This window comes from Morone saxatilis, unplaced genomic scaffold (assembly GCF_004916995.1).
Source record: "Morone saxatilis isolate NCDOM2014 unplaced genomic scaffold, NCSU_SB_2.0 Contig21, whole genome shotgun sequence".
Lineage (NCBI taxonomy): Eukaryota > Metazoa > Chordata > Actinopteri > Moronidae > Morone > Morone saxatilis.
The window spans coordinates 18669830-18697325 of record NW_023339774.1 but is presented as its reverse complement, the minus strand read 5'-3'; the positions used below and the strand labels follow the sequence as shown (position 1 = coordinate 18697325).

At 40.3% G+C, this 27496-nt stretch overlaps 2 protein-coding genes across 9 annotated transcripts in view; both read left to right on the top strand.

The window, feature by feature from the left end:
* tnpo1 (transportin 1) lies at positions 1-22225 on the top strand. Of its 3 annotated transcripts, none has more exons than XM_035668020.1 (25): positions 1-153; positions 314-430; positions 1854-1929; positions 2571-2720; positions 3639-3745; positions 8314-8447; positions 9093-9174; positions 9951-10073; positions 10784-10902; positions 11210-11270; positions 11497-11668; positions 11893-12045; positions 12128-12353; positions 12547-12718; positions 13008-13094; positions 13208-13315; positions 14081-14239; positions 14327-14414; positions 14501-14599; positions 14729-14824; positions 16731-16806; positions 17751-17850; positions 17943-18017; positions 18349-18488; positions 18996-22225. In XM_035668020.1, exons 2-24 carry the CDS (start codon positions 326-328, stop codon positions 18454-18456), a joined length of 2676 nt encoding a protein of 891 aa, XP_035523913.1. In that variant the 5' UTR covers positions 1-153; positions 314-325; the 3' UTR covers positions 18457-18488; positions 18996-22225. The 3 variants fall into 3 exon arrangements, 2 of the variants coding, with proteins under 2 accessions (XP_035523913.1, XP_035523914.1); XM_035668021.1 differs by having other exon boundaries at positions 11-153; positions 317-430; XR_004796934.1 differs by lacking the exons at positions 16731-16806; positions 18349-18488; positions 18996-22225.
* A 1410-nt stretch (positions 22226-23635) lies between these two features.
* The window catches only part of fcho2 (FCH and mu domain containing endocytic adaptor 2), a 40803-nt gene continuing 36942 nt past the window's right edge, over positions 23636-27496 (top strand). For 4 of the 6 annotated variants that reach the window (XM_035668441.1, XM_035668438.1, XM_035668437.1 and 1 more), the window contains exon 1: positions 23636-23855. In XM_035668441.1, coding sequence (XP_035524334.1) covers positions 23823-23855 — 33 coding nt within the window. In that variant the 5' untranslated portion in view covers positions 23636-23822. The remainder of the gene's footprint in view (positions 23856-27496) is intronic. The other 2 variants (XM_035668440.1, XM_035668435.1) reach the window with 1 other exon arrangement.

Genomic DNA, 27496 nt, shown 5'->3' with positions numbered 1-27496 from the left:
CAGATATATGCGACGCGAGTCTGTATGGCCCACAGCTTTTTCAGCTTGTTGCGAAAACGGATGTGCCTGCCGTATTAGGCCCATGTCTGAAAACCCAGACAGACGGTCACATTTCAACAGAAAGTCAACTACACTCGAATACGTCGGCTACAGGTAAAAAAAAAAACAAAAGAAAAAAAAGCTTAAAATGAGCTTATGCGTCCGGGTAATGGCGCGTTAACGTGTTCTTGTCTCTCAGCGGTACGCATTAAGTGTGCCGCTTGATGACAAACCTCTCTGTGTTAGCTTATGTTATTTTCTTTATCCGCTGCAGCAGCAGAGCAAGATGGAGTGTGAGTGGAAGCCAGACGAGCAAGGACTCCAACAAATTTTACAGCTGCTGAAAGAGTCTCAGTCGCCAGATACGTCCACACAGAGATCCGTCCAGCAGGTATCCTTTGCTAAGCCCGACATGGAGGACAACACATGCTCGGTCACTTGTTAGTGCTGAATAATGTCAGATAAGACTCAACAGGCGAGCGATAGCTCATACTAGCCGAGGTGGTTACCGTTATAAGCAGGTAACGCAGGTGATCTAATAAGCTCAACATGCTACGAGCAGGAGCAGGCCGTGCCGTGCCGTGCCGTGCTGTGCTGGAGTCCTCACGTCTGGCCGTTTCTAACGTTAGACATTGGTGTATTGTGTCAAACGTCGCATGTAAGCGTGATCCAGCAGTTAATCGCCTCCATATACTTTACAATAGGCTCCTGCAAAATTAATTAAGTTGACAGCCAATTTATGCTACCTAATCGTCTGACAACACTGGTGCAACGTGCTGATCAGTTTGGGCTTTGTAAGGAGCTTATAGCTAAACATGATATTCATTTTACACTGCATTAAAACGTAGTTTGACATGTGAAATGTCTGAAACGTTTTACAAAGCAAAACAGTTGTTGAATTAAACTGCTGTGTGTATTGTAATAATGGTGTATTAATGATTCTTTTAATAGAAAAGTGTCACCATGCATCCAATTAGTGTCTGCCTATTGGCTTAGATCATCTTACACCATAAACATAACACCAGTTTTTAAAAGAAGTCATAAGAGTGTTACACTAAAATGTATACAGTAAGCTTCTGTGCATAAACCGAAATTTAAAAAATGAAATCATTGGTGTTTAATAAATTCACCAGCATCCCAAAATCTACAATTCTCTAACGACAGGACAAAGAAACAAATAAAAAGTGTTTGGTTATAAATAAAAATGTGTTATTATTAATCAGAGATGTTAGATCACAATTGAAATGTGAGTAAAATAAATATAATAAAAGTAATTATAGCGGTGTAACATTTAAAGTGCATTATAAATCTGTCTCATAGTCTCTGGACTGTTGTCGAAGGTAAATTTGCTTCAATATTTTGTATCAGCCGCCACATACTTTTGCATTATTCTTATTTACAGTCATTTCGGTTACTATCATCTACTGCTCCATGCTGCTGGTCCTTATGTTTTCTATCTGGTTGCATGCTGACCCTAAATTACTTCCTTATGTAATGCTTCATATGCATTGCATCATTAACTCATAGACAAGCTGCTGTTAGAGCCCTAAATACGCCATCTGGCTGCTTGGTACGTACAGTAGTTAGTCACGTGTTATGACATATTCATGACCCCCTCCAAATACACAAACAACACTGTTTTACTGTTACATGACGCCATCGCTTGACTACATAAACTTCTGCTCTTCATGTGTTTCTTCAGATGAAAAAAAAAATCTGTCTGTGCCGCTGTTACCATGTAACAGTCTGCAGTGCTAATGTGGTCACAACCTTCATACAGTCAGCACCTTGTTTTCCTCAACCACTTCTTTCAGAGACTTGAGCAGCTGAACCAGTATCCAGACTTCAACAACTATTTGATATTTGTTTTGACAAAGTTAAAATCAGAAGGTAAGCTCTCCGTACTGTCTGTTTCAGTATGTCATTTTGTCGCATCTGCACCGTGTGTTCGTAGATTATCTGACTGCACGGGACAGTGTGAACGTTGGACATGACATTTTCATGTAACTGCTCAGTGACAGGTCTGTTTGGCCGTGACTCGGGTGACCCGATGGCATCTTTGCCACAGATGATGTGGCACTCAGAATATGGGTCACTCTAATTTTAAACCTAATTCCTGGCACCACTCAACTCTTGGCTTGACTGTCTGCACAGTAGATGACCGACATGTTAAGTGGTGTTAAGACATTTTATGATGCTGCTGGTGGATGCACTACTGCTTTTAGTTTAAATGCAACAAGCCACAATTGTTTAGTATTTCAGTATATTAGTATTTATTTTAATTTAATTTTTGGTCTTGTTACTATCCATCATTTCAGTATCTAGTTTGGCAGTTTGCATTTCCCCAGTTAAAGCACTGTGCTGGGTTCAATTAAAAAAGGATATAAAGGCAACAATACCCTGTGAAAATTACTAAATCAAGTTATCAGCCCTCACAGCACCATTGTCTTGTTACTCTACTGGAGTATTTGTGCTCAGCTAAAATGTTATTTTACAATTTAGATTAATCAGTCTTTTCTCCACCCACCAAGATGAACCTACGCGGTCCCTCAGCGGGCTGATATTGAAGAACAATGTGAAAGCCCACTATCAGAACTTCCCGAGTGGCGTGTCTGATTTCATCAAGAGCGAATGCCTCCAAAACATCGGAGACTCGTCTCCCCTCATCCGGGCCACTGTGGGTAAGTTGCATCCTCTGGGTCCACTGAATGTGATGGCTTGCTTTTCAGATGCCACATGAAATGTTCAGTCACCATAACTCGCTTGTTCATATCTGCAAAAGAGAAATGTCCACCTTTAATAGTGCAGTGTACGGTTGTTAAAGGCAGTGTTTTGGGACGTACCTTACATCACTAATCCTGTGTGGCTCTCTGGTGGTGATTTGCTTATTTGCTGACACAACTTTCTGTCACATTGAACTTACAGCTAACGACATCAATTATTCGGTAAATGTCAGAATTCGTCTGTAGTTGCAGTAGACAAAGCGAGTTAAGTTATACATGTAGCTTGGGAGTTTCCTGTTGATATATATTACCTATAGTTAAAATGTTGTTAGGACAGGAATAGGACTTCTATGTGTCACTCCTTATTAAAGCAGGGCAATGAACACAGCACCTCATAAGGTTTGTATAAACAGCCTTACAGGCATACAGCATCAAAAGCTTGTCAGTGATTAAGGCCAGCTTTTGATGTCATATACTACACATTTACAGATAAATCACAGTTGTTGTCTGTCTACTTCCAGATACTCTCTGTTGTTACTGCTGCATTCTACTTTACATATGATTTACATTGCACAAGTATGCTGATACACACACTTGCATAACTAGTAGCCACACAGCCATTCAGCCTAACCTAATGGGATTTATTTGCTGCATTCAATTGATTGTATTTTGTTTTTGTGACAATGCAAACTGAATGAATATTTGTGTGGAGCATATTTTTATAAATGGATAACAAACAAGTGTATTGTGGTATTCAAGGTCTACATTTGAGTGATTCTTTTCTTGGATTTGTTTTTATCACTAAGAAAGCAGTGTCTGCGTGTTCTTTGTAGTTTTGTCACACTTGTAACTAATAATAAATGCTTCCCGTAACAGGTATCCTCATCACCACCATTGCCTCCAAGGGAGAGCTACAGAACTGGCCAGAGCTCCTGCCTAAACTCTGCCTGCTGTTGGATTCTGAGGACTACAACACGTGTGAGGTGAGGAGGAACACGGGAGATGTACCTGTGTATCTCAATGATTGTGGGATCGGATTTTCCTGCAGTCGCGGTCTATTTTAGACATTAAACTCTACTAATGATGACTCCATACAGACATTGGTGACTGTCTATAGGAGACCATAAAACCTTTAAAAGTTTACATTAACGCTTAACGTTCGCGGAGCGGATGTGTGATGAAGATGATGTGGATGAGTGTGTCCCACTCTACAGAGAACTGTCAGGATTTGTCCACATTCAAATCCTAAAATTAAACATGTTGGACATACCATGATGCCCCCCTCCCCCCCAATCTGCTTAATCTGCAAGCTTTGGACCCAAACCCATATATGCTGTACCTCTATACAGCAGTATCTTTTAGGGATTACACTTGGCTTTATTTGGAAATGATGGTAATGTAATATTTGTATAACTTGTTTAGCAGCAGCTTTTAGTCATAGCTGTGTGTGAGTGTGAGGGAGATCATAGCACACTTGCGATATAATAAGTGTGTTTGCGCACACAGCGCTGCGCGTCTGTTTATTTGTTTATTTATTCATTGTGGAAAGGGAAGCGAGCTAGGTCAGCTGTAAAGCGGCATCTGGAAAGCATCCTGCTGGCCAGATGAGCTAAAGGCAGTCTCACAGCTGGAGCGACAGCCACAACTACAGATTATTCAACATGGAATCATTTATTCTCTTTCTGTCCTTTTTATCAGAAAACCCATTATGACCTCATTTTCTGACTTGGCGCACATCATCGTCACCCAGAATAGCTTGTATAATGTGCATATCAGCAAAACAACAAGGTGTTGTTCTGTTTTATACTGCAAGTTGTTTTTTCTCTATTGTCCATCCTTATCCAGTTGTTTGTATTTTGATCTCTTTAACTCCTCTAATTGTTCTACAGTATAATATATTATAATGAGTGCTTGATGTCATCAGTTCTTGATGATATCAGCAGGCACTTCTGCAGTTACTACATTCAAGTAGGAGACAAATGCTCCATTGCAGTGACCACTGAAATTACAATACAGTAGCTTGTAGGGGATGTTGCATCATCTGATGTGTGTAATGGTGCCACACCCATACTTAGGCTCATATACTCCCTGGTCATTAATATGCTGCCCGCTGCGTGTGCTTGTAACATCAGCCACTATAGGGAAGGTGGGTACATTACATTGGAGAACACGCACAAAATTAAATTCAGCTGAGTTGAAGGGCATTTCAAACGTACCCCGGCAGGATTACTCATCACCCCTTGGAGCATGAATGTTCATATGATTTTCACTAAGCTGGACTGTCTGAAATTTAAGGAAGAGGTGTGACAAAAAAATGTAGCCACTGTAGCACCACAGCCCGCTTCTCTTATAAAGCTCATTCAGATGCTGAGATTTAGGTCAGCTATTTACTGCAGAGGATCTTGAAGTGTGTGTGTGTGTGTACAAGGCTTAACACTGAACAGCGACCAAATGTGGCAACTCCTCATAAGACTCACTATGATTTTGAAAAGCAGCTTGGAGGCTGGAAAGCTTCTTAGCATCTGATGTTGAAGATGGTTGACTTGGTGCTTGGAGAAAAAAGTGTCTTCTATTTTTTTTAACAGCCTGATAGAGCCACCAGTGTGGCCACGTACGTCTGTCTTTTTTTGTAGATGGTGGTGAAATTTTTAATGGCAATAATGGTAATTAAATTAATTTAAACTGTTACAACAGGTCACCAGTTTAGTTCAATGAGGCAATAAATCATATTTATTCTGCTCTTAAGCCTAGAACAACTGCAGTTTATCTGTAAGGCTTCATAGGGTTGTTGGTGGCGAGGTTTCTGTCTCCACTCTGGTTTGAAGCAGAATTCTCTGCCCACTGAAATTTAATGGTACAGTTAAGTCCTGTGTATGTAGATACACAGTTTTAAAAAAGATGAACAGTTGTTATTTTCCATAACAATCTGCATTTATGCTGAGCCTTACTTTGTCAAACACAGTACAAAGTAATTCATTAAAGGTGACCTGTTCCACCCAAGACCCGTCAGACAGGTATTTTGTGAAGCTGACCTTGTTTTATATGAAATGGACAATGTTAAGCTTCAAGTTGACAGCTACTATCATACTATATTTTTATAAGGAAGGCTCTTCCATACATGTTTTTGTACACTGCACCTGCAACCTTGTGGTAGGTGGCACATGGAACTGAATGTTGGAGCGCTTTCAAAAGCTTCTCTTGATCTACTGTGGCACTGAGATTTTACTACGCTTTTTTTATTTGTTGTTGAGAATTAGTAATAGCTTGCAATACTTAAACATGATTTATTCAGAAAAGTTCAAATGTGTCTGTAGATATGTATAAACCAGGATGAATACTGTCAATACAGCAGACCTAGTAAATGTACTAGTAGAGACAGCAAATATGCATGTCGTGCCAAACAAATTTTTGGAGGTGTTGACTGTTGCCATAGAGACCATTACTGCCATCTTTGATATTTATTTTAGGAATATTTTTGGTGTCTGCCAGCCTACAGTTTCGGAGATGTATGCACTGTGTAATCTAAGCAATGGCAAACGTGTGAATACATTTTGGCCTCGGGCCATTTGATCAGTGTACATCAGTATCTCTATGTAAGATGATCCTCATCACTGAGTGCAAACACCACTGAGCCGATGTCTGCTGATGTTTGGCGGAAAGACAGGTTGGATACATTTAAAATTGAGGTGTGTAGTTTGGGCTGCAGTAAAATGCTTACAAAGTGAAGCATTTCTATAATACAGAAAATAAAATCAGCAGCAGTTACAGTAACATCAGGAGTTACAGCTGTACCATAGGTCCTGTCATCTTTGTGGTTATAGGGAAAGCCCCTTGTGCAACCACACCGTACCCCTCTCTCTACATGCTCTATAAAAAGACGTGAGCAGGTGTGTTAGATGCCAAGTGTAATGTTGGTGGATGGCTTTACATAGGATTGATAAATGGCAGTTGGAAAAGTGGTTGCGATGGTGTTGTAAGGGTTAAGTTGAGGGCGAACAATCACGTATGAAAATGCTTTGTCCCCTCTGCGCCCATTTGTAACGTTACTCAAACTTCCAGTCTTAAAGAGCTGTTTAGTTGACTAAAATGCGTATCTCTCTTTTCCCTGGCTCGCTGTCATCTGCATGACTTACATTCTTGCGTTTAATGACCTTCCATAGCAGGACTCGAAGGGAGGATTACACTTTTGACACTTCAGCGTCACTGGAATGCTTGAAGGCCACTCCCATTTCTTTGCCCTTTTCTGTCGATGCACGGGCACATCACAGTGGGGGCGGTTTTGTGTCCTGCTCCATACATTTTCACAGGGGTTATGTTATAATGGAGCTACATTTCAGCATCTGATGCTGCATAATTCATCATTATCAGTTTTTCTCAATGTGTCTACAAAATATCAGAATAAAGTGAAAATACTATTCATAATTTCCCAGAAACCAGGGTGACCTCTATGTCTGTACAATTTGTAGGCATTTTTGCTTTAAAAATGATTGGATTAATTAAGGATCAAAATAGTTGCTGATTAATCTTCTATTGATTGGATATTCAAGTAATCATTTTAGCTTATTTTTCACAATTATCAAACATAAGTGAAACATAAGTCAACAATTGTTCAATCAGCTAGATCTGGCATCACTTGTGTTCACGAGTGTGTTAAATCTTGTGCTATTCAGCTACATCATGCCTGAATCTGGTACTCAACACCAGCAAGTCTCATACACGTCAAATCCCTTAAAGTGTCTTTTTTTCTGTCTGTTTCAATGTGTCATGCTTGCTATTTTATTTTTATATTTTAATCAAAAACTGAAAAGAGAAGAAATCTCCTGTGCTGGTTCAGTGATGTTATTTTCTATTTTACACCACCCTGCAAGGTGAAATTGAGTCATCTGTATTACTAATGAGGGCCATGACCTAATTCACCTCGGTTGCACCTGTTTGTGACCTTGACACAGTCGCAACCATACCCTCCTCGTCTTATTGCATCCCTTTGGCTCCTCCATATTTTTTGAGACCATTCTGTATCTGTCATCTCAAAGGAATGCCGACATGGGAGCGGTTTCCATGGAAACACATTTCAGACAGCCTCAGAGTCCGTGCTGTGCTGTTGTATCTGCTCCTTAGGCTCACATTTCTGTGAGACACTGAAGTCGGCAGCATATTGCAAACGTGCATACTAACCATCAGTTGAGCAGCTTGTATTAAAATAGTGTGATCGTGTCTCTGTGTGTGTGTGTGTCTGCTTGCCAACTATTTGAAGCTTATTAGAGCAGAAGTGGATGAATCCTATTGAAGATAATGGTAGAACGCGTTTTTAAGCAAAGAGGAACTTTCATCCATATGACTTATCCTTGTGTAAACACATGATGTTACATTTGTTCACTGCAGAGGCAATAAAATCACAAAAAATATTATTTTTTATTAACCACAGTATCTCAGTAGTTTGTGGTATAACCTGTAGAAATGTCTGGTGTAATGACAGAGTTATGGAATCATTTGTGTCAACAGTGGGATGTTCTTCACTTTTTTCTTTTCTTCTTTTTATTTTGTCCCTCAGGGAGCGTTTGGAGCCCTGCAGAAGATCTGTGAGGACTCTGCTGAGATCCTGGACAGTGACATGTTGGACCGTCCTCTGAACATCATGATCCCAAAGTTCTTGCAGTTTTTTAAGCACAACAGTCCTAAGATTAGGTATACCTTTTCTTTATTGGCTGTAAAGTTAACTTCCAGTCATGCCTACATCGGACTTCATTCTCTCCAACTATGTTAATTCATTTCCTGTGTGAAAATCTTTTACTGCTACATGATTGGTTCGGAAGATCGATGGCATTGCAAATTTCATTAAGTTTGTCTTATTGATGATACGTGGTCACCAGTTCATTGTACAGACTTTTGTGACTAGTGCTTTCTACTGATATGAATTACAGTTCCAACATTTATTGTATTTCTTGCATGAAATGACCTAGTAAATCTTCAGTAGGCAAGAAGGCCATTTATATTGTAGCCCCGCCTTTCCCTATCTTATGATATAGTGCATTTTTATCTGGAACATATCTTTACTCATGATTTAATCATCTCCTAGTGAGTATGTTTTATGCAGCAAACACACTTATATGCACACACACAGTCTGTATAAGGTCTGTATAATTGTAAAGTTGAAGTCTCAGTCTGTCGTAACCCTACAGGCCTGTTGACAGAAAGACAAGAGTTCCTCATATTTGTAGGTTAAATCACTGGAGATGAAGCAAAGAAGAAGACAAGGGCTGCATTCATAGTGTGCGACATGTGAGGAAAACATGTCCGTGTGGCTCTTAAGTGGTGGTTATTGTGTTGCAGGTCTCATGCCATTGCCTGCGTCAATCAGTTCATCATCAGCAGGACTCAGGCTCTTATGCTGCACATCGACCCTTTCATTGAGGCAAGTCTGACTGCATATGTTGTCTTTTTGCATCTACTGTATAGACCCAAGAGGCACATAAAGATGGACTGTCTGGAAGACAGACGGTCTGTCCCCAGCAAGGATGACCTCCCTCACGTCATTATCTCTCACCTCTGTAAATATTATATCCTGCACTGACAGTCTGTTTGTGAATCACCTCTTAACTTCAAATCCCTTTTTAAAATCATGTTTTATTTAAAAACCCTTGTGAAAAACTTCAAGTTGTGATTCATTTTGTAATCATAGTTTCTAGTACTGTACTAGTACTAGGCTTGAAAGGAGACATACAGAACATTAACTTAAAATAAAATGCTAGTCTGATATTTTGCCAGGGTAACATTTGTATATAGTATTGTAACAAAATTAATATTATTTATTATTTATAAATTTAATATTGAGTTTTGGTGCTTTTAAGAACAACATGTATTATCTTTAAGATGTCAAGAAGTAATAAAGTGGCAAGAGGCTGAAGTACACAGTAGCAAAACAGGTACAGAGATAAGTCGTCTGCAGTAATGCTATATGGAAACTTGCATCTATGTTAATAGCAAATTGCTACAAAACATATAGCTAAACACTATGTACAGTCAAACACTTTTTTTATTTTACAAATTTTAAACAATTATTATTATTGCTGTTTGTAGTAGTAGTAGTAGTAGTGGTAGTGGTAGTAGTAGTAGTAGTAGTAGTTGTTGTTGTTGTTTCACACTGTGCAAATACGACATTTGACCCTGGTGTCTTTCTGTCCTCTGTAGAACCTGTTTGCCCTGGCGACAGACGAGGAACCAGAAGTGAGGAAGAATGTGTGCAGAGCTCTAGTCATGCTGCTGGAAGTTCGCCTGGACCGCCTCCTGCCACATATGCATAACATCGTAGAGGTGAGGGAGTTTGGGGGTTCGAAGCGGATAAAATGAGAGCGGAAGAGCAAGGCTTAGTTAAATACTGGTGTAAAGATAGAAGAATAAATATCAGATAAGTCTAGGGATTTTCTGTATTTATGTACAATATTTAGATTTTTCCTTACTATCAACCATTCTCATAAAAGACAAAAAGCAGTAATGAATTGATCGGTTAAAGTGGCGTTTGTCTAGCCGAAGCCTGATAGAGTTTATTCCTCTGTGTTATTGACCTCCAGTGCAACGGTGAGGCTAACTGTAAAATGAACGTCATGCTCCTTCCTTATGATGAACATGGAAACTTAATTTGACTCGATCCCAAAAACAGTAGGGTGCCATAAATATTTACTTGTGCACCACATCTGCAGCTGGAAAGTCCCCAACAACAACACTTCACAACCTATTTTAAAATATTTTTCTGGTCAGTAGGCACAAATAGGCCTGGGGCGAAGTGTCACAAACAGGAAAAGTTACAAAATATTGAGGGACAAACTCTCTGGTTTCGGTCTTTTCATGTGATCTGTTGACAATAACAAAAATAGAATATCGCCACACTTATTTTTCAATGTTTTGCTCTTGATGACGCCCTGTGGACAGACATTGTACTTGTGTCGTTTGTAGTTTTAGAATGAAATATTCCGTTTTGTAAATAAAAAGAATACGTGGTTACATTTCTCTTCATTTCATCTCAGTACATGCTACAGAGGACCCAGGACCAAGATGAAAATGTTGCCTTGGAGGCCTGTGAGTTCTGGCTTACACTGGCGGAGCAGCCGGTGTGTAAAGAAGTGCTGTGTGGACACCTCTCCCAGTAAGAACACACACACACACAAATGTACATACAAGACTGAAACTCCAGTGCTAATATTGAAAGCTGTTGATTCATAGCAACCTTGACAGTAAGATAGTGAAGACCTCGTACTAGGATGATATTCTTCTTCTTCACCTCAGGACGGCTGATTAAGAACCCTGGCCATTGACCTCAGCTGTAACATCTGTCACCAAACTGTCACATTAAACTGAGCCCACAGCAGGAATCAGATGCGAGTGATTGCTCGCGGGCTTCGACCTATCCTTGCCCTTTGTTCTCATAATTCTTCCTCTGGCTTCTTCCCCAGGCTCACCCCGGTGCTTGTCAACGGGATGAAGTACTCCGAGATTGACATTATCCTGCTCAAGGTTAGTTTATACAGCCTAATATTTGTACCTGTAGGTAGGGCGATAAATTGCCCCATGACTCAGGACTCAATTAAGTGGACTGTGTGGTGGACAAATCCATGTGAGATTTATACATTTTAACAGAAACATTTACAGATGATGGTACAACATTTGCTGTCAATTTTTGTTTGTTAAAAATAATGTACTTGCGATATACATGAGTTTCATCCTGTACGTTCGTCATCAGGGGGACATTGAGGAAGATGAGGCCATTCCAGACAATGAGCAAGACATCAGACCGCGCTTCCATCGTACCCGCACAGTTGCCCAGCAGCATGAGGGCGATGGGATCGAGGAAGAGGAAGATGACGATGATGAACTGGATGATGATGATGATACTATCTCTGATTGGAACCTGCGTGAGTTCAGTGCCTGTGCAAATGGAGCTGTCTAGCTCTCCCTCCAGTGTTTGCCTCCCTAACATTTTCATCTTTACACTCTTTACTAAGAGCTAGGAAGCGTACCGTGTATTGATTACTTGTCTTGTGTTTGTTTGTACTGTACCTGTGATGTCTGTATGATGTTTGTCCGCACACCTCTATGTTTTTGTATGTTCGTCTCTCTACTTTTCACCGAACATTAGGCAAGTGTTCAGCTGCAGCGTTGGATGTGTTGGCCAATGTGTTTAGGGATGACCTGCTGCTGCACATTCTGCCCCTACTCAAAGAGCTGCTCTTCCATCCAGAGTGGGTTGTTAAAGAGTCTGGCATCCTAGTGCTGGGGGCTATAGCTGAAGGTAAGACGGGAAAGAAACAGAAGAACAAGTTTCCAGAATATGGAATCAGAAGAAATGACACTGTTATTGTCCCTGTTTCCAGGCTGCATGCAGGGCATGATCCCATACCTGCCTGAGCTCATTCCCCATCTCGTCCAGTGTTTGTCTGATAAAAAGGCCCTGGTGCGTTCCATCACCTGCTGGACACTGAGCCGCTATGCCCACTGGGTTGTCAGCCAGCCCCCAGATACTTACCTGAAGCCTCTAATGACAGAGCTGCTCAAACGTATTCTGGACAGCAACAAGCGTGTGCAGGAGGCCGCTTGCAGGTGAGCAAAGAAGTCCATGTAATTATATGGCACATTAGGAACCCTGTGGAGCATTTCGATTGGTGCTACCCAGCCATTTTGCCTCCGGGTGTTGAGATGCATCCAGATTCCTTGATTGTTGAGAGGTAGTAGTCACACACTGCTAACTGTATCATGTTTTCTTCCACTCCTCTTTTTAATCCCTCCCAACCAGTGCCTTTGCCACTTTGGAGGAGGAGGCTTGCACAGAGCTGGTGCCCTATCTGGCATTCATCCTGGACACACTGGTGTTCGCTTTCAGCAAGTACCAGCACAAAAATCTTCTCATTCTTTACGACGCCATAGGAACACTTGCAGACTCAGTGGGGCACCATCTCAACAAACCGGTATGCAGAACAGAAACACAGACTCAGTTTCACTTCACATTTTTCTCTGAATATATAATTAGTACATTAGCCTTCTTCCTCATTTGACTTTTGTAGTGCTAGTAAGTGTACTTACTCATGTTATAGTTATAGACATTGTGCTCAGAAGGTAAACAAGCATTAAAAGATCCCCCATGCTTCCTAGCATGAATGTATGGGCAAATTCATTAGCATCTGTAATTATCATCCTCACTCATTAGTTGCATACTGTGTCAGTGCAAAGACTCATTCAATATATATTATTTGTTAGGAATACATCCAGATGTTGATGCCTCCACTGATCCAGAAGTGGAACCAGCTGAAAGATGAAGACAAAGATCTCTTTCCTTTATTAGAAGTGAGTTTCTGATTTCTGCATTTACTGCCTGTGCAGATTCAGTCCAGGTTCTATAATGATAACATTGTATGGACAGGCCACTGACTGTATCTACCCCGTCCTGCCTTTCTTAGTGTCTGTCATCTGTAGCCACTGCCCTGCAAAGTGGTTTCCTGCCCTACTGTGAGCCTGTGTACCAACGCTGTGTCAACCTGGTCCAGAAGACCCTTGCTCAGGCCATGGTGAGTGTGTATAGGCCTCAAGTGTGTGCACATACACTCTCTCTCACTACCCTTACTACTGTTTTCTTCATATACAAAAGGATATTTGAGCTGCTGGACCTTTACCTTCTTGACCCTACCTCCTGTACAGCCTGGCTAAAATTAAAGCTGCTACTGCTCTCTATGTTTGTATTAACAATGGAACAAATTAAGATTTTTTTTGAAAGGATTTGCTCATATTGACAAACCAACAGAGAATTATCACCTGACTCACAGTTTGTCTTTCAGCTCATTGTTTTGGTTTTATTGCCTGCAACTTTACCATTTTGCTGCAGTCTCACAACTCTCATCAACCTCCTTTCCAGATGCAGGAGGCAGCTGTTTTCAGCTGTAAAGCTTGGTAAACCCATTGTACCCTACCTGCCAAGCTCCCAACAGAAGACATAGACAAACTTAGCAACTAGCTGGTGAACTGTGTGGAGCATCTAGCTGCTAAAAAGCCAGATATTTCCCTCAGGAATTGACAAAAACCAAACAAAGCTAAACAGAGATTAGATATTGGACTTACATTTGTCAGGTGTACACAGAAACGACACCAAAACTATGTCAGTGTTGTGTTTTCAGCTTTTTGCACTGCCCCCAAGTGGCCAAAACAATTAATGCAGGTTTAATGTACAGGTAAAATGACTGTTTTCCTTTAATCGCTAACAGTGTGGCTCTCACTCAAATTTAGTTTTGGGATAGAGAAGTCATTTTATTAAACTCTTCCATCCTTCACTCTTCTAGCTTCATCAGTCACAGCCAGACCAGTATGAGGCCCCTGACAAAGACTTCATGATCGTGGCTTTGGATCTTCTTAGTGGACTGGCTGAGGGTTTAGGAGGCACCATTGAGCAGCTGGTGGCTCGTAGCAACATCCTCACCCTCATGTACCAGTGCATGCAGGTAAAGAGCTGTCAGTTTTCCACTTATCTGATGAACTTATAAATCCACTTGCGTTGTTCACCTATGTCGTTCTCTCTGACTGTTCAGGACAAAATGCCAGAAGTGCGTCAAAGTTCTTTTGCTCTGCTGGGCGATCTGACCAAGGCTTGTTTCCAGCATGTCAAACCATGTATTGGTATGTATTGTGCAGTTATCGCTGAAACACTGTTTGGCAAAAATGTGTTGTCAGTTGCTAAGTTTGACTTGCTTTCCTTCTTTCAGCTGATTTTATGCCCATACTGGGTACTAATTTAAATCCAGAATTAATATCAGTGTGCAACAATGCAACATGGGCAATTGGAGAGATATCGATACAAATGGGTGAGTTCTTCCCTTTCTATAAATATTCACAATACGTCACCCATTCCACTGTATATTTTCTTATCAAATTACAGAGCAATCAGTCAACAGATATCTTTCCATGGTTTCTTATTGTTCCTACACCCTTAGGGCCTGAAATGCAGCCGTACATTGCCATGGTGCTGCACCAGCTGGTGGAGATCATTAATAGGCCCAATACCCCAAAGACTCTGCTGGAGAACACAGGTACCACTCGGTGGCAGTGCTGAGCCAGCTCGCCACACACAGGGAGGTGCTCACACACTCAGGTCCATTCAGCCAGGATTCACCACATTCATTAGGGTCCCTGCCCTTTAATCTCTATCCAAAAACCCTTCCCAAGCCATGAGCCTTACAGGTTTCGCTGGTTTCACCAAAGCATGCAAAGTATTTCAGCTATTGATTTGCAACCTGGCAGCGTGGCCTGTACATGGAGATAAAAGAAAATGAAACCCTGGGCGAGCCCTTGTGTAAGATTCTTGACACTCTTGAATCAAGCGAGCCATGTAAGTGCCCAGTCTTGGAATTAACTAATGTGGACTGACTGTGCACCATCAGGTAGAGAATAAAGCAGAATACTGAAACAGAACAAAAATGCAGGCAGTGTGTGAGATAGATAGGTGAGTTCACAGCCTCACATAGTTAGCTGTTACCATGAGACATTTGCTGAACACTTAAACAATAACTACTCATAAATGATTGAGAGAACACCTAAACTGACTAAATGTAGGGCACATAGCATAGCATTAACATTAAAAAAAGGTTACACTGTGCTCTTGTTTTTACCTATTGAATTGGAAATTATAATTTGACGAGTCAAAGACCATTTCATCAAAAAGAAGCATTGCAAGGGTGAAGTGTAACCTGCCTAAATTAAAGAAAATCTAGGGACTCTGTAGATGTGTTCCTGTTTGTTTGCTGTCAGTTTATTTGTTGCTTTTATTTACTGTTCTTTAAATGTGGATGCATATCTGCCAATAGATGTTAAATGTTGTTAAGAATGGCCAATGTTTGATGCAGGATACATAATCATAACTGTGTCATACCAGAGTTTCATAAGAATCTATTCACGTTTGCATCGATCTGTGAACTAATTTGTTTCATGTTTTCAATATATTCATTGAAAACACGACAGTAAACCAAATGATACAAAATGTATTAAGTAATAATAGTAACAATTAACAAAATCTGATGTTTTGTCCAAGTGTATTTGTCATATCTGTCATAGAGATTGAAGAGAACCAGTTTATCACTGGAACTAAATTTAAATAGACGGCCATGTAATACCACAGTCAGATAAAAGGTGGGCGTGGCAGTAAATTATTGGACAGTGCATGGCAGCACTTGTCTCTGATCAGCTTATCCTGCACTGAACTTTATTCTAATGAGCATACCATCTGCTTTCTGCATGTGTCATTGGACTGTTCATAAATGCCTGTTTGTTAATGAGAATGTTGCATAGTTTTGTGTCTCTTAAACTTAGGTCCTCCCTCCTCTCTGCCTCATAAGAACCTGCTGTGCTGGATACTAGTCTCCCTCCATGTAGTTGGCTTGGAGTAATCTGTCATTTCTTTTTTAAAAGAACGAAAAAAAAAAACAACCATTTCTGTTTCTTATGTAAAAATTAACATTTGTGAGTTTAAGGGAGAAATCTATGAAAGCCCAAGTGAACTGCACATGTTTAGGCCAGTCACATACACATGCTATACTTCAGCTAGCCTGTGTCTTTACATGAAACCCACATTTTAAAACCAAGCTAATGAATTTCAATCAGTTTCACAATAGATTTGAATAGCTGTTCGATCCATATGATTTCTGAAAGCAGATGCCATTGTTTGCCTTTTTCTATGAATGTCCTGTCAAAGTTGTCAATGTGTTCTCCCTTAAACGTGTTGTATGTTTTTTTTAGAGTGTCATATTTTACATCCCTTCCCCTGACTGAAGGGGCAGTAATAATCAACGCTAGTGAAATCTTCTATTTATTATCATACACAGATTCTGTTGATTTATGTCTCTGAGTTGTTTGTTTTTTCTTTATTTTTCTCCTCCCCTCCTCATTGCTCATGTCTTGGTTGGCGTTTGGTGGTGTGTAACCGTGATTGCGTTACCTTAGCAATAACAATTGGTCGTCTTGGTTACGTTTGTCCTCAAGAGGTGGCACCCATGCTACAGCAGTTTATAAGACCCTGGTGTGTATTATTCAATCTTTTATTTAATTCATCTTCTCTCTGCTTTCTTCCTATCTTCTCGTCTGTCTCCTGTTGCTCCCTTTTCTCCCCTGTTGCTATCCTCTCCTCACTTTCCTTCTCAAAAGAAGTCTTTTCAGTTGTTTTTTTGGTTTTTCTTATCAGTTTGTAATCATTGCCAACCATGTGACTAACCCTGTCCTCTTTTAGGTCCTACTTGTGATTTTGTTTTTGCCTCAGTAGCACCTTCATGTATTATACATTAATTTGTTTAATTTCTAGTTTTTTGTCATTGTTAATTGTCGCTAACCTAAAAGATGCATGGGATCAGATTTGTCACATGCCTGCTGGTTCAACAACCGAGAAAGGATGCAGTCTTTGCTGCAAAAGAGCATTCCTAAATCCCTTTCTCATTTAGTAGTCACCCAGCTGCATGTGCCTATCCCAAAGTGACCCCAAACCTTCTCTAGTCAATCTTTCAAAAAGTAATGTTATTTTCAAGGTGCTATAGATGAGGTTTTGCTGAACACACTGCTTATAGACAAAAGTAAAATCATAAGAGCTCAAAGTAGTTTTTGTTAAAAGTAAAAATGTTTGATTTGTTTTTATTTGAATCAGTTTTGTGTGCATGCTTCACTTGTTGTGGTTATCCCTTAGGCCATGATAGACACAGTTTTCTCCTCACATGTATGTATACATAGACTAATATGTATTTACTGATAAGGAAGACAAGTTTTGATGATGATAAGAAAACACCTAAACATTGCCGTTGTATTAAGGATGGAAATAAGCTATATATGTTTATTTCTCACAAATATATTGTTAGTGTATTGATCCATATAGGTATTTGCAATAGTCATTCATAGAGGCAGTTGTTATTGCAAGTTTCTAAAATTGTCTCTTTTTTTGGTATGTCTGATGTTAAATTTGGTCGTCCCTGTTGTCAGGTGCACCTCTCTACGGAATATAAGAGACAATGAGGAGAAAGACTCTGCATTCAGAGGAATTTGCACTATGATCAGTGTAAATCCGGGAGGTGTAGTGCAGGTGAGGTCCAGCAGTACAATGGTAGCATGGTCATTATGTTGTCAGTTGCTCCACAAGTTGAAATGTTGCCTCACATCTCTTCTCTGGAACAGGATTTTATATTCTTCTGTGACGCAGTGGCCTCCTGGGTAAATCCAAAGGATGATCTCAGAGACATGTTCTGCAAGGTAAAAGCTGAAAATTGCCCAGTGTTTAAACACGATTTAGTGAAATTTACTAAATCACAATTCAAACGGTTGAACTAATTGAGTACAGTTTCAGCAAAATAATATCATTATTTAAACGTATGAACTACCAACATCTATGATTTGAGAAGATTCACTCACATTTATGTTAATTTGCTCACTCAGTCACCCTGTTTGCCCTCAAGTGGCCAAATAGAGGAGCGGCAGTGTCTACAGTTGACACTGATAATAACCCTGTCATGCACAAGATCTATTTTGAAAAGCAGCACTCCGTTATAACTTGGTATGAACTTCTCCCGGTGTTTCATTTCAGATCCTTCACGGGTTTAAGAACCAGGTGGGAGAGGAGAACTGGAGGCGCTTCTCAGATCAGTTCCCCATGCCACTGAAGGAGCGGCTGGCAACCTTTTATGGGGTGTAACTGTTTCCACAGCAGTGTGCCTCATCACTGGGGTCAGTTTACTATTTGATATTGTTGAAAATAAATATGAACATGTGCTGATTTCAGTATTTTATATACAGGGTTCGTACAAAGTTTGGAAAATGCTTGATTTTCATTTTGTGAACCAAAGATCTTTCAATATTTTAAATGAAACAATCCCGTCATCATGTATTTTTCTCCTGGCGTGTTCACTCGTAATTCATAGCTAAATAAGTCCTCTGTTGATCACTTTTTCGGGAAATGAAAGCCTTAAATAATCCTGAATATTTGTAAAATCAACAAAGTGACAATATATATTGTTTGCAGTGGGTATAAAGGAATTTATTAACTTATTTTTTCCCAATTGCATTTAGAGTAATGACTTATAAAGGCTTCTAAAAGAGTAAAAAGATTCTTGGTTTAAGTACCTTGAACGTGTTTGAAAAGTACTCTTTTAAACTGTACGAACCCTGAATATAAAATAAATGTTGCTGTAGGATTATGTTGCATTCTAATTAAGCCTCTCTTTCTCTGCACAGGTTATTCACTATGGGAGACAATATAGGGAACCTCTTTTACCCAGGGAACATGTTACCCTTTACTAGGGGGGAAGGGTCTGCCTGCTGAGGGGAGGGAAGGGGTGCGGACCCCTCCGCGACCTGGTGGACGGGGTGGGAGGGAGGTGGTAGCTGCAGTGCTCACTGCCCCCATGCACAGGCAAGGGGGGAAAAAGGGGCTAGCAGAACAACCTTATCATGGGAGGAAAATTCATCTAATCACATCTCAATCAGAAATAATGAAACCTGTCACTTTCTTTTCTCCGTTTATTACCCAAAACATCTTGTTTTCTGTTACCTGAACTACTGGAAAGAAATGTAAGCAAACATGGGGAGAACTTTGCAGAACCCTGTAAAGCATTTGCTCTTTAATTCTGGTTAGATGAGGAGTTTGCACATATTGAAAGGGGGTTTTTTTTGCAGGAAAGTCTTCAGAGCATTTATAATCATGTCAGCCAGGTAAATGGCACGTGGTCATTCACAACACAACTGAATTCTACCAATAGAGTACAGTCTTAAAAAATGAAGTGAAGTTGAAGATTCATCAAGAGGGATTTTCTCAAAATACAAGGATAGCTTCAAACTAAGGAAGAGCAGCTGATGCTAAGAAGGCATCATATTGGATCCGACTCTGGCGAATATAATTTTAAATGTTTCATATCACCAAGAATAAGTATAGTTATCAGATTATTTGAGCGTTCCCATTCTTTAGCAGGGCAAAGGCTGTTAATTATGTCACTGGAGAGCACAAGATTTACTTTTAAGAGCAGCTTTTCTGGGAATAGGTAGCATGCTTGTATCATTGTGAAAAGCTGTGGAACATTAGTGATGTATGTTGCGTTTGACAGCCGTCTTTGCCCTGTGATAAGGTTCTTCTTTGACCTTGTAATTTATCTATTTACAGTACTTTTTGATTTTATTTCCTCTACCAGAGAATTACGGCAATCAGCTGTAATGTAGCATGACTGGGTTTATACACCAAATGTAGGAAATGTGTAAAATCTTGGCTGTGATGTAACGTTGGAGTGAATCTCCCAGTTTGGTCTTGTGGTGTGAATGCTGACATGGACATTCATCAGCAAGCATAGCGACGCTTTAGATGCTAACAGTCCTTAATATTGTCTGAGCCTCGTGAAGGAAAAATGGAGGAGAAACAAGTAGGAGACACCACGACACAAATCCTGTCTTAGTGATTTTTGTGACTTTGGCTGTCAGAACCATGCAGTCCATCGGATGAATGTTAAATATGTTTATTTCTCAATGTACTCAAGTTTTTTTTTCTTTCGTTTTTTTTCTTGGGTGTTTGGCTTCTTGTGCTAAAAGCATGATCTTGAGGATGACTGTATAATGTTTTGGGTGGTTGTGTTTTGTGGGGTACTTTGATGCTTTCATCTTTTGCATGTTGGTGGCCCCTCACAGCCCAACATATAGTGGGAAGGGGATTACGGGAGGGAGGGGAGCTTCAATTTAAGGTTTAAAAAGTACATAGTAACAGTTTATGTATTGCGACACTGGGACTTTTATAACTTCACATTTTCTTGCTGGAGTGTTTCCCTAAACTTTTACCCCATAGCTGGATGTATAGTTTTTAAATACTGTGAAACTACAACAACGTTATTGTCTCTGGTTGTTTTGCGCTGTTATATTTTATAAAGTGTGTAAGTGTTTAAGTTACAGATAGCCTGAATGTATTCCATGATGGGTTGGAGAGATGGGATTTTTTTTTAAATTGTTCTGTTTTTTTAATGCCCAGCCAGTCATTTTTCCTCTGCTGGCCAGAGTAATAACTGCAGTATTTTAACCCTTTGCGATGCACATGACATGCACTTAAAATTTAAATTGCAAGTGCTTGAAATTAATGATGTAGCCAAACCCTCCAGAATATGACCTTAGTGTTAACACAGATCATTAATTAAGTATTGCTGCTAAAATGTATTTACCTAATGCAATAAGTATCTTGATGCAATGGGATTATCAGATTGTGAAAGTAGTTTAATGTTTAATAATAAACTTTCACGATATGAAATATGTAACTGATCTCTTAGATTTTAACATTAATGAGGTAAACCGGTGAATACAGGATTTAATGCATCATGGAATACAGAGGCAACGACTTGTATGTGCCACATCATTTTGTGTTTTGAAGTGATTTTGTCTGTCACATTCCAGCTGTTTGGCATGCAAAAAATGGAGTAATCACGGCTTGATGGGGTGTGTGTGTGTGTGTGTGTGTGTGTATATAGACAGTCCTGTTTTTCTTTCATTGAAAGAGTGTAGGTCTTTAAAATACACACAAAACAATCCCCACCATTACTGTGCTGTATTTCTGACTTGACTGCTGCTATACATTGTAGTTGTGTTTCACTACTTGAATATGTGTTTTCTATGTGTTAACCTCAGGTTGTCTGTGTTCAGTGTTATTTGTTATCATTTCCCCAATGTGTATGCCTTTATGCATTTCCTCTCAACAACTAAAGATTAGTAAAACTCTCGCCCTTCATATTAGAAATGGATAACTGTGGGTATTAATTGACATTAATATTATGTGTGCAACACTGTTAACTGTCAAATGTGATTACAGTTGCAACTTAGGGGGGCGGATAAAATGGTAACTTGCACATACTTAATGTGCTTTTTGTCAGAAGTGATTGTTATCAGACTACGGTAAATATTTAGTGTATACACAATGCCTTGAGAGCAAATACTTTGAGATTTTGTTGGTGTTTTGCAATAGATATACAGTATACTGTATCTAAAGTAACAGGTAACACCTAATTTAAAAGCAAAGAAATGGGTTGAAAACGTATAAACATATTGTTACAAACATAATGTTTGACTTTCTATAAAGCTTTATTGAAAATTTGTATTTTATAAAGCACCCACCAATATTAAGGAATGTCTTGTCAAAGAACTCCTGTATTCTCATTTAGCCTTCAAACTTGATTAGACTATTTGCCTTCATCTTTTTTGCTAGTAAAAGCAAAAACATCATTTTGATAGACATGGTTTGATTTTTTTTTTTTTTTTAAATAAGCTGCTGAATTTTAAAAAAGTAATACTTTTGGGGCCACCAAATATTTTGGATCATGCAAAGAATCTATATTGTACTGTAGTAATTTTGTAATATTTGTAAGATGATATAGTGGATGTGACTGGTTACCATTGCTTGAATCTGTACATTGTTCCAATAAATTGTTTACATTATTACGGGCCTTTGTCTTGTCTTGTCTCAAATTCTGTAGAGCATGTTGTCCTGCTACAGCTGCACACTATTAACGTAAGGAAAAGTGTTTGTGATAACTGCTGTCTCTGAGGCCTCTTCTATCTTTTATTTGTTCAGACATTGGCTGAGCCTCAGATTCCAGCATTAGATTTTAGTGATGAATTTGACTTTGCATACACTTTTTACAATGTGAATGCACTATGTGATTATATATATAATAAAATGTCCCAGTGCAGTGACATACTGTAATTATTGCAGTAAGAACTTCAGACAACAATAATCCCCCCACACATTAAATATTTTTAGGAAAAGCAGGATAAAGGTAGATTTATTTGAAAAGAAATATGTATTTCTTCTTGTTTCTACTGCTGGGTCTTTGAGCTTCACTGTACAGAATGATGTATGAGCAGAGTATTTTTTTTTTCCACATTGATCTGCTTCAAGTTTCTCAGAGCTCATTGAAAATCTGATTTCAAGGGGTGGGCCTACAAGCATGATTTGTGACATTACAAATAGTTTATAAGTCAATCACGGTCCAATTTGCAGCGTATACAAGTGTGATATAGACACGTGAAGCCACCAGTGAACGTACACTGAGAATGGACTTTCCAGTGAAGGAGACATCTTGTGTCCTTTAAAAACTTTAGAAATGCACACAATTAGAACATCCATAGATTATGGAATTTTTAATGAGGTAGAAAGAGTAGATGCCTTTTTTTTTTAAATTCTTATTTAAATAATTTCAGTTTTAATTCATGTCTGGAGGGGATCTTTAATATGACTTTCCCCCTCTTATTGTATTTCTTTACATAAATTTTAGTTTTATGCATACCAGAATTTACTGTACTTAAATCATTTAACATGCATGAAGCTACAAGTGCCTGGTCATTCATTCATGTTTGATTTAACTGGAACAATACTTGCGGAATCTATGTTGCCTTAATGTACCAGATGCCTGTCAGTAAAACTAATAGTTCAATAGACATGGTGGACAAAAGTTGTAAGCCTACATATTACTGTAATGGGCCCCTGCATAAAAGAAAATGCTTAGTGAGTGGAGTTTCCCAAGTTGTGTTCACAGCTGGTTTGGAATATAAAACTATATGATTTCATTTAGCATTATGGCTATTGGTATTGTGTATATTGCTGTGGTCTGGCGTATGTTTATTTATTTTTTGTTTTTTAATCAATCTAAATGTTGTAATCTCGCCTGATTCCCAGTTTATCCTCCTCGATCTTGCCGCTGCAACGTTTCTAGTCTACATGAGTGTAGGAGTTTACGTGAAGTACGCGAATGCAGCATTTTACCCAGCGACGGCGCGACGTTTGCCCTGCTGATATTATCCGCCATTGGTAGCGCTGTTTCGTCCACCGAAAGCCAACATTTCTACGGGAAGAAACCATAGGGGAGAGACTCCGTACAGCCGAGTGGAGGTGGAGTCTGAAGGTGGGGAGGGAGAAGAAAGGGGAGGAAAACGGGGAAAGGCAGATACAACAGAAACGGGGGGAGGACGGTGGATGATTTACGCTTTAAAAGTTGCCTTACAACAAATCTAAGAGTTGCGGCGAAGAGGAATTAAAACAAGATGATAACGCCCTTCTTCCTAGAGAATTTCTGGGTAGGTGGTGCTCTTTTTATTCACGGTGTTTACACCGGTGCTATTCCTTATTATTCTCTTGCTGTGTTCCCTCCCTATCATGTCCATGTCAGCCAGTAAAACCAAGTATTCACGTTGCAGAGGTAGTCGTCTGGTTCACGGGCTTGCTGTCGCTGAAGCGGCGGTGTCCGGTCCGGTGCCGCCAGACCGACCGGTCAGCAGCCCAAACCGGCCGTCGTTCATTTTCCTCGGCGATTATTATTTTGCCACCCCGGGGTTTAGGGCCTCTGTGAACCCATCTAACTTGAAACCCCCACAGAATCCACCCCTTGCTCCCGCTAATTGGCCCTCTCAGGCTTGCTTGGAATGTTTATGGTCAGTTCCATTAATGCCATTGGACGCGCCGGCTGTCAGTCAACGTCCTCGGCCGTGCGCGTCATTTTCTTCCGTCACAAAGTTTCAGTGAGAGGCCAGATGTTTAGTAAGTTAGAGAACAGCTTTTTAAAAACACGAAACCAGCCCCTCACAGTCTGGACATTTAGCTGATATGTGTGTCTAGCCAGTGCTGTAATGCGTGTATCACAGTTACTGTGCGTTCACTGCTGTCTGTGTGCTGCCGAAAGGTCATTTCTCTTCCGATTTGACGTGGCTATGGTATAGCAGGTTGAAAAGTAAAAGTTTTCGTTACTGATATTAATGTCACCCTCAATTTGTCCGTCAACAGCCTGTCTGTTTTTTTTTTTTTAATATCTTTTATTGTTTTGTTTTTATTGCATAACTCCAAAGCCATAAAGATAGTGTTATTAAAACGGCCACAGCTATATTAGGCTGCTGCACTAAGCTAAGGCCATGTAGTTCACTATTACCACTGTAGCAAGTCTGTGTCAAGTTTAGGATTTTGTTTGTCTTCTGTTGACTCATCTGAGCTGTTTTTCACTGCTGTGGTGTCTTCAGTGGGTCAGGGGGGGGGGGTGGTTGAGAATAGCAATAGGTAAATGGTCCTAATAAATGTGTTATTGCTTTGGTCTGTTGTTTTTCAGTGATCAGGTGTACTCACAGTCCTTGGAAATTGAGTGCCTCAATAACAGCTCATGTTGCCAAAACATACGTCTCTTATACAGCATGGCTTTAGCGCTGATATGCCGAAACAGAAGTTCATACGGTGCACGTCTGGTTTGTAGGCTGTGGCGGTATTTCTGTGTATTTGTCAACTACCTTGCACAGCTCTGCTTTTTAGCCTCAGCTGACCTCCGCCCCAGGTGTTGAAGGCTATTGGGAATCCTCTCTCAAAGCTGGTCAAATGAACTTAGTTAAGTTAGTTAAAGGTTCAAAATGAATGAAGCAATGAAGAAAGTACAGTACTGTCGCCCTCTTAAAACCTTTTCCTAAAGGAGACTTCATCATTAACTGAATGGAAAAGAGGAGAGCAGAGTCACTCCTGATACTTGAATCTGCCCTTTGTGCCCTGCAGTGGGGCCACAAGAGAATCCAGTGATGGCAAAGATCAGCTGTGTGTTTAACATGCAGGACACACACGCACGCACACTTGGCATTGGGAGACACATCCATTTCCCTTTGACTTGACTACAAATCATCACCACAGGCAGACACACACACACACATTAGGCTGTCTGGAAACTTTTGCCCGGCACGCAGGGGTATACACCTGTCTCCACCCTGTGCGCTTTCACTCAGTCGTCTTTGTAGAGACATTTTTCTTCATTCTTTTCCTTGTATGTAATCTCGGCTTGAATCTCTGATGCAGACAAAATCTCCCCTCAGCTGAATAAACAAGTTCTTTAGGAATTAGGAGCCAGACATGTTACCGCCATGTTGTTTTCTCTGTCAGAGCTGCAGCACTTGATCGGTCACTACCCGCAACATTTCCTCTGGTTAGATTTATTCACACATCTTAAATGGGCATTTCCCTTTTTTTTTTTTTTTGCATGAGTAAGTTAGTTCGCTGTGACCTGTTGTTGACAGTTTGAACAGGTGATTGCCCCCACACGTGGTGAAATGTGGATTAGTATGTCAGGTTACCAAAGGCGGCAGGTAGTGCTCCTCGTGCTCTAGTTTTAGCCCTACATTTACAATAAGCATATGTTTAATGTGGAGTCTGTTAGCCTCCAGCATATCATGGGAAAATAAGATGGCAGTGTGATAAGCAAACAGTGTTGATACAGCCAACAGCCCCAGGATGGCCTTCTTCTCCCTGGTGTCTGTGTTATGTATGTGTGTGTGTGTGTGTGTGTGTGGTCTAAGAGGTTCTCACACAACTCACTGTGTGCAAGTTTCACAGTCACACTCCCACAAGTTACCGTCAGACAACTGAAGTGTCGCAATAATGCAGCGAAGACTGAAGCAAGAGATGAGATGGACAATAATTACACATTTCCTTTTCAGCCGGCACCTTTTCTCCAGCTGAGCCTCAAATACACAAACGCAAACATGCTGCTTTCTATCTTTTGTCTTCAGAGGAAGGTCTCGTCGAGTGTTTCGCAGTGCAACCGAGCGCTGAGGTTACAGCAAAGAGCCATGAGAAAGAATCAGGGAAAGTTTCTGTTTTGGTCAACACTGACTTTTGGTTTTGCTTGAAACAGACGTCCCGCCTCGTGGTGGTCGCTGTCTTTTGCTTTTACCGGTTGCTGTCCAGGTCTCATAAACTCCTACATGGAGGTGTCTGACTGGGTCGTAGTTTGCGATGAACTAATTTGTTGTAATTTTATCCTGAAGCCATATACGCCATGTCACATCCCTAACCATAAGTTGTGGTCAAGCTCTTCCACATTTATGTTTGCACCACAAACAAAGCTCCACCTGTGTGTGCTTACCGCATACTACAATATGCTGCATGTGTTGCTGTTGGTCTGATGCGACAGCTCAGTGCGCCGCTCCCAGACCTCTCTGGTCACATGACTGGGGGCACAGACACCCTGATGTCATCCTGCTGTCTACGCGCTCTGTGCTCGTGGCTCTGTCTGTCTGGAGAGAGCCACTCTTGTTTAGCTATTCCTAAATTCCTCAGTGAAAGTGTGCAGTCGCGCTTCTTCCCCTGCTTCTACCTGAACATACACTCAGAACCTTAAAAGGAGCCGTGTCAGCCAGGACACTTTTAATTCTGCCTGTTTTTTTTACTGTTTACTCAGTTGCTAGTGGAAAGACTTCCTACGGCACACTCGGGCTACCTATGATATATTTTGTGCCGTTATGTGACGACTGCGCACACTGTATACAGCCATGACTCTAGAAAGTTTGTCAGTTCTGCTTATAAGTTAAGAGAAATAGGTTTGTTTTCAAAGTAGTTCCACTTTGCAGCCTGCACAGTAAACACGCCCTCTGAAGACTTTGTGATGTATTGAAATGAGTGGACGTTCTGAAGAGACTCTCAAGCTTAGCTCATCTTTGTTATCTTTTATAGTTTGAAGAAGAGGGCAGTTTAAGATTGAGAGACAACCATAACCTGCTTTTTCCGTGTCATGGGTTGCGTTACTGCACGTCAGGCAATAAACACTTGATTCCCTATACACAGGATATTGAAACTGTCCTCTCCGTGATAAACTGCAGCCCCTGTGGTTTTGTTCATCTTAAAGGTGGTATTTCAGATTAGGGATTTCAGCCATCTGACGGTTTGTTTTTTGTTTGTGGATTTTACTCTGTAACAA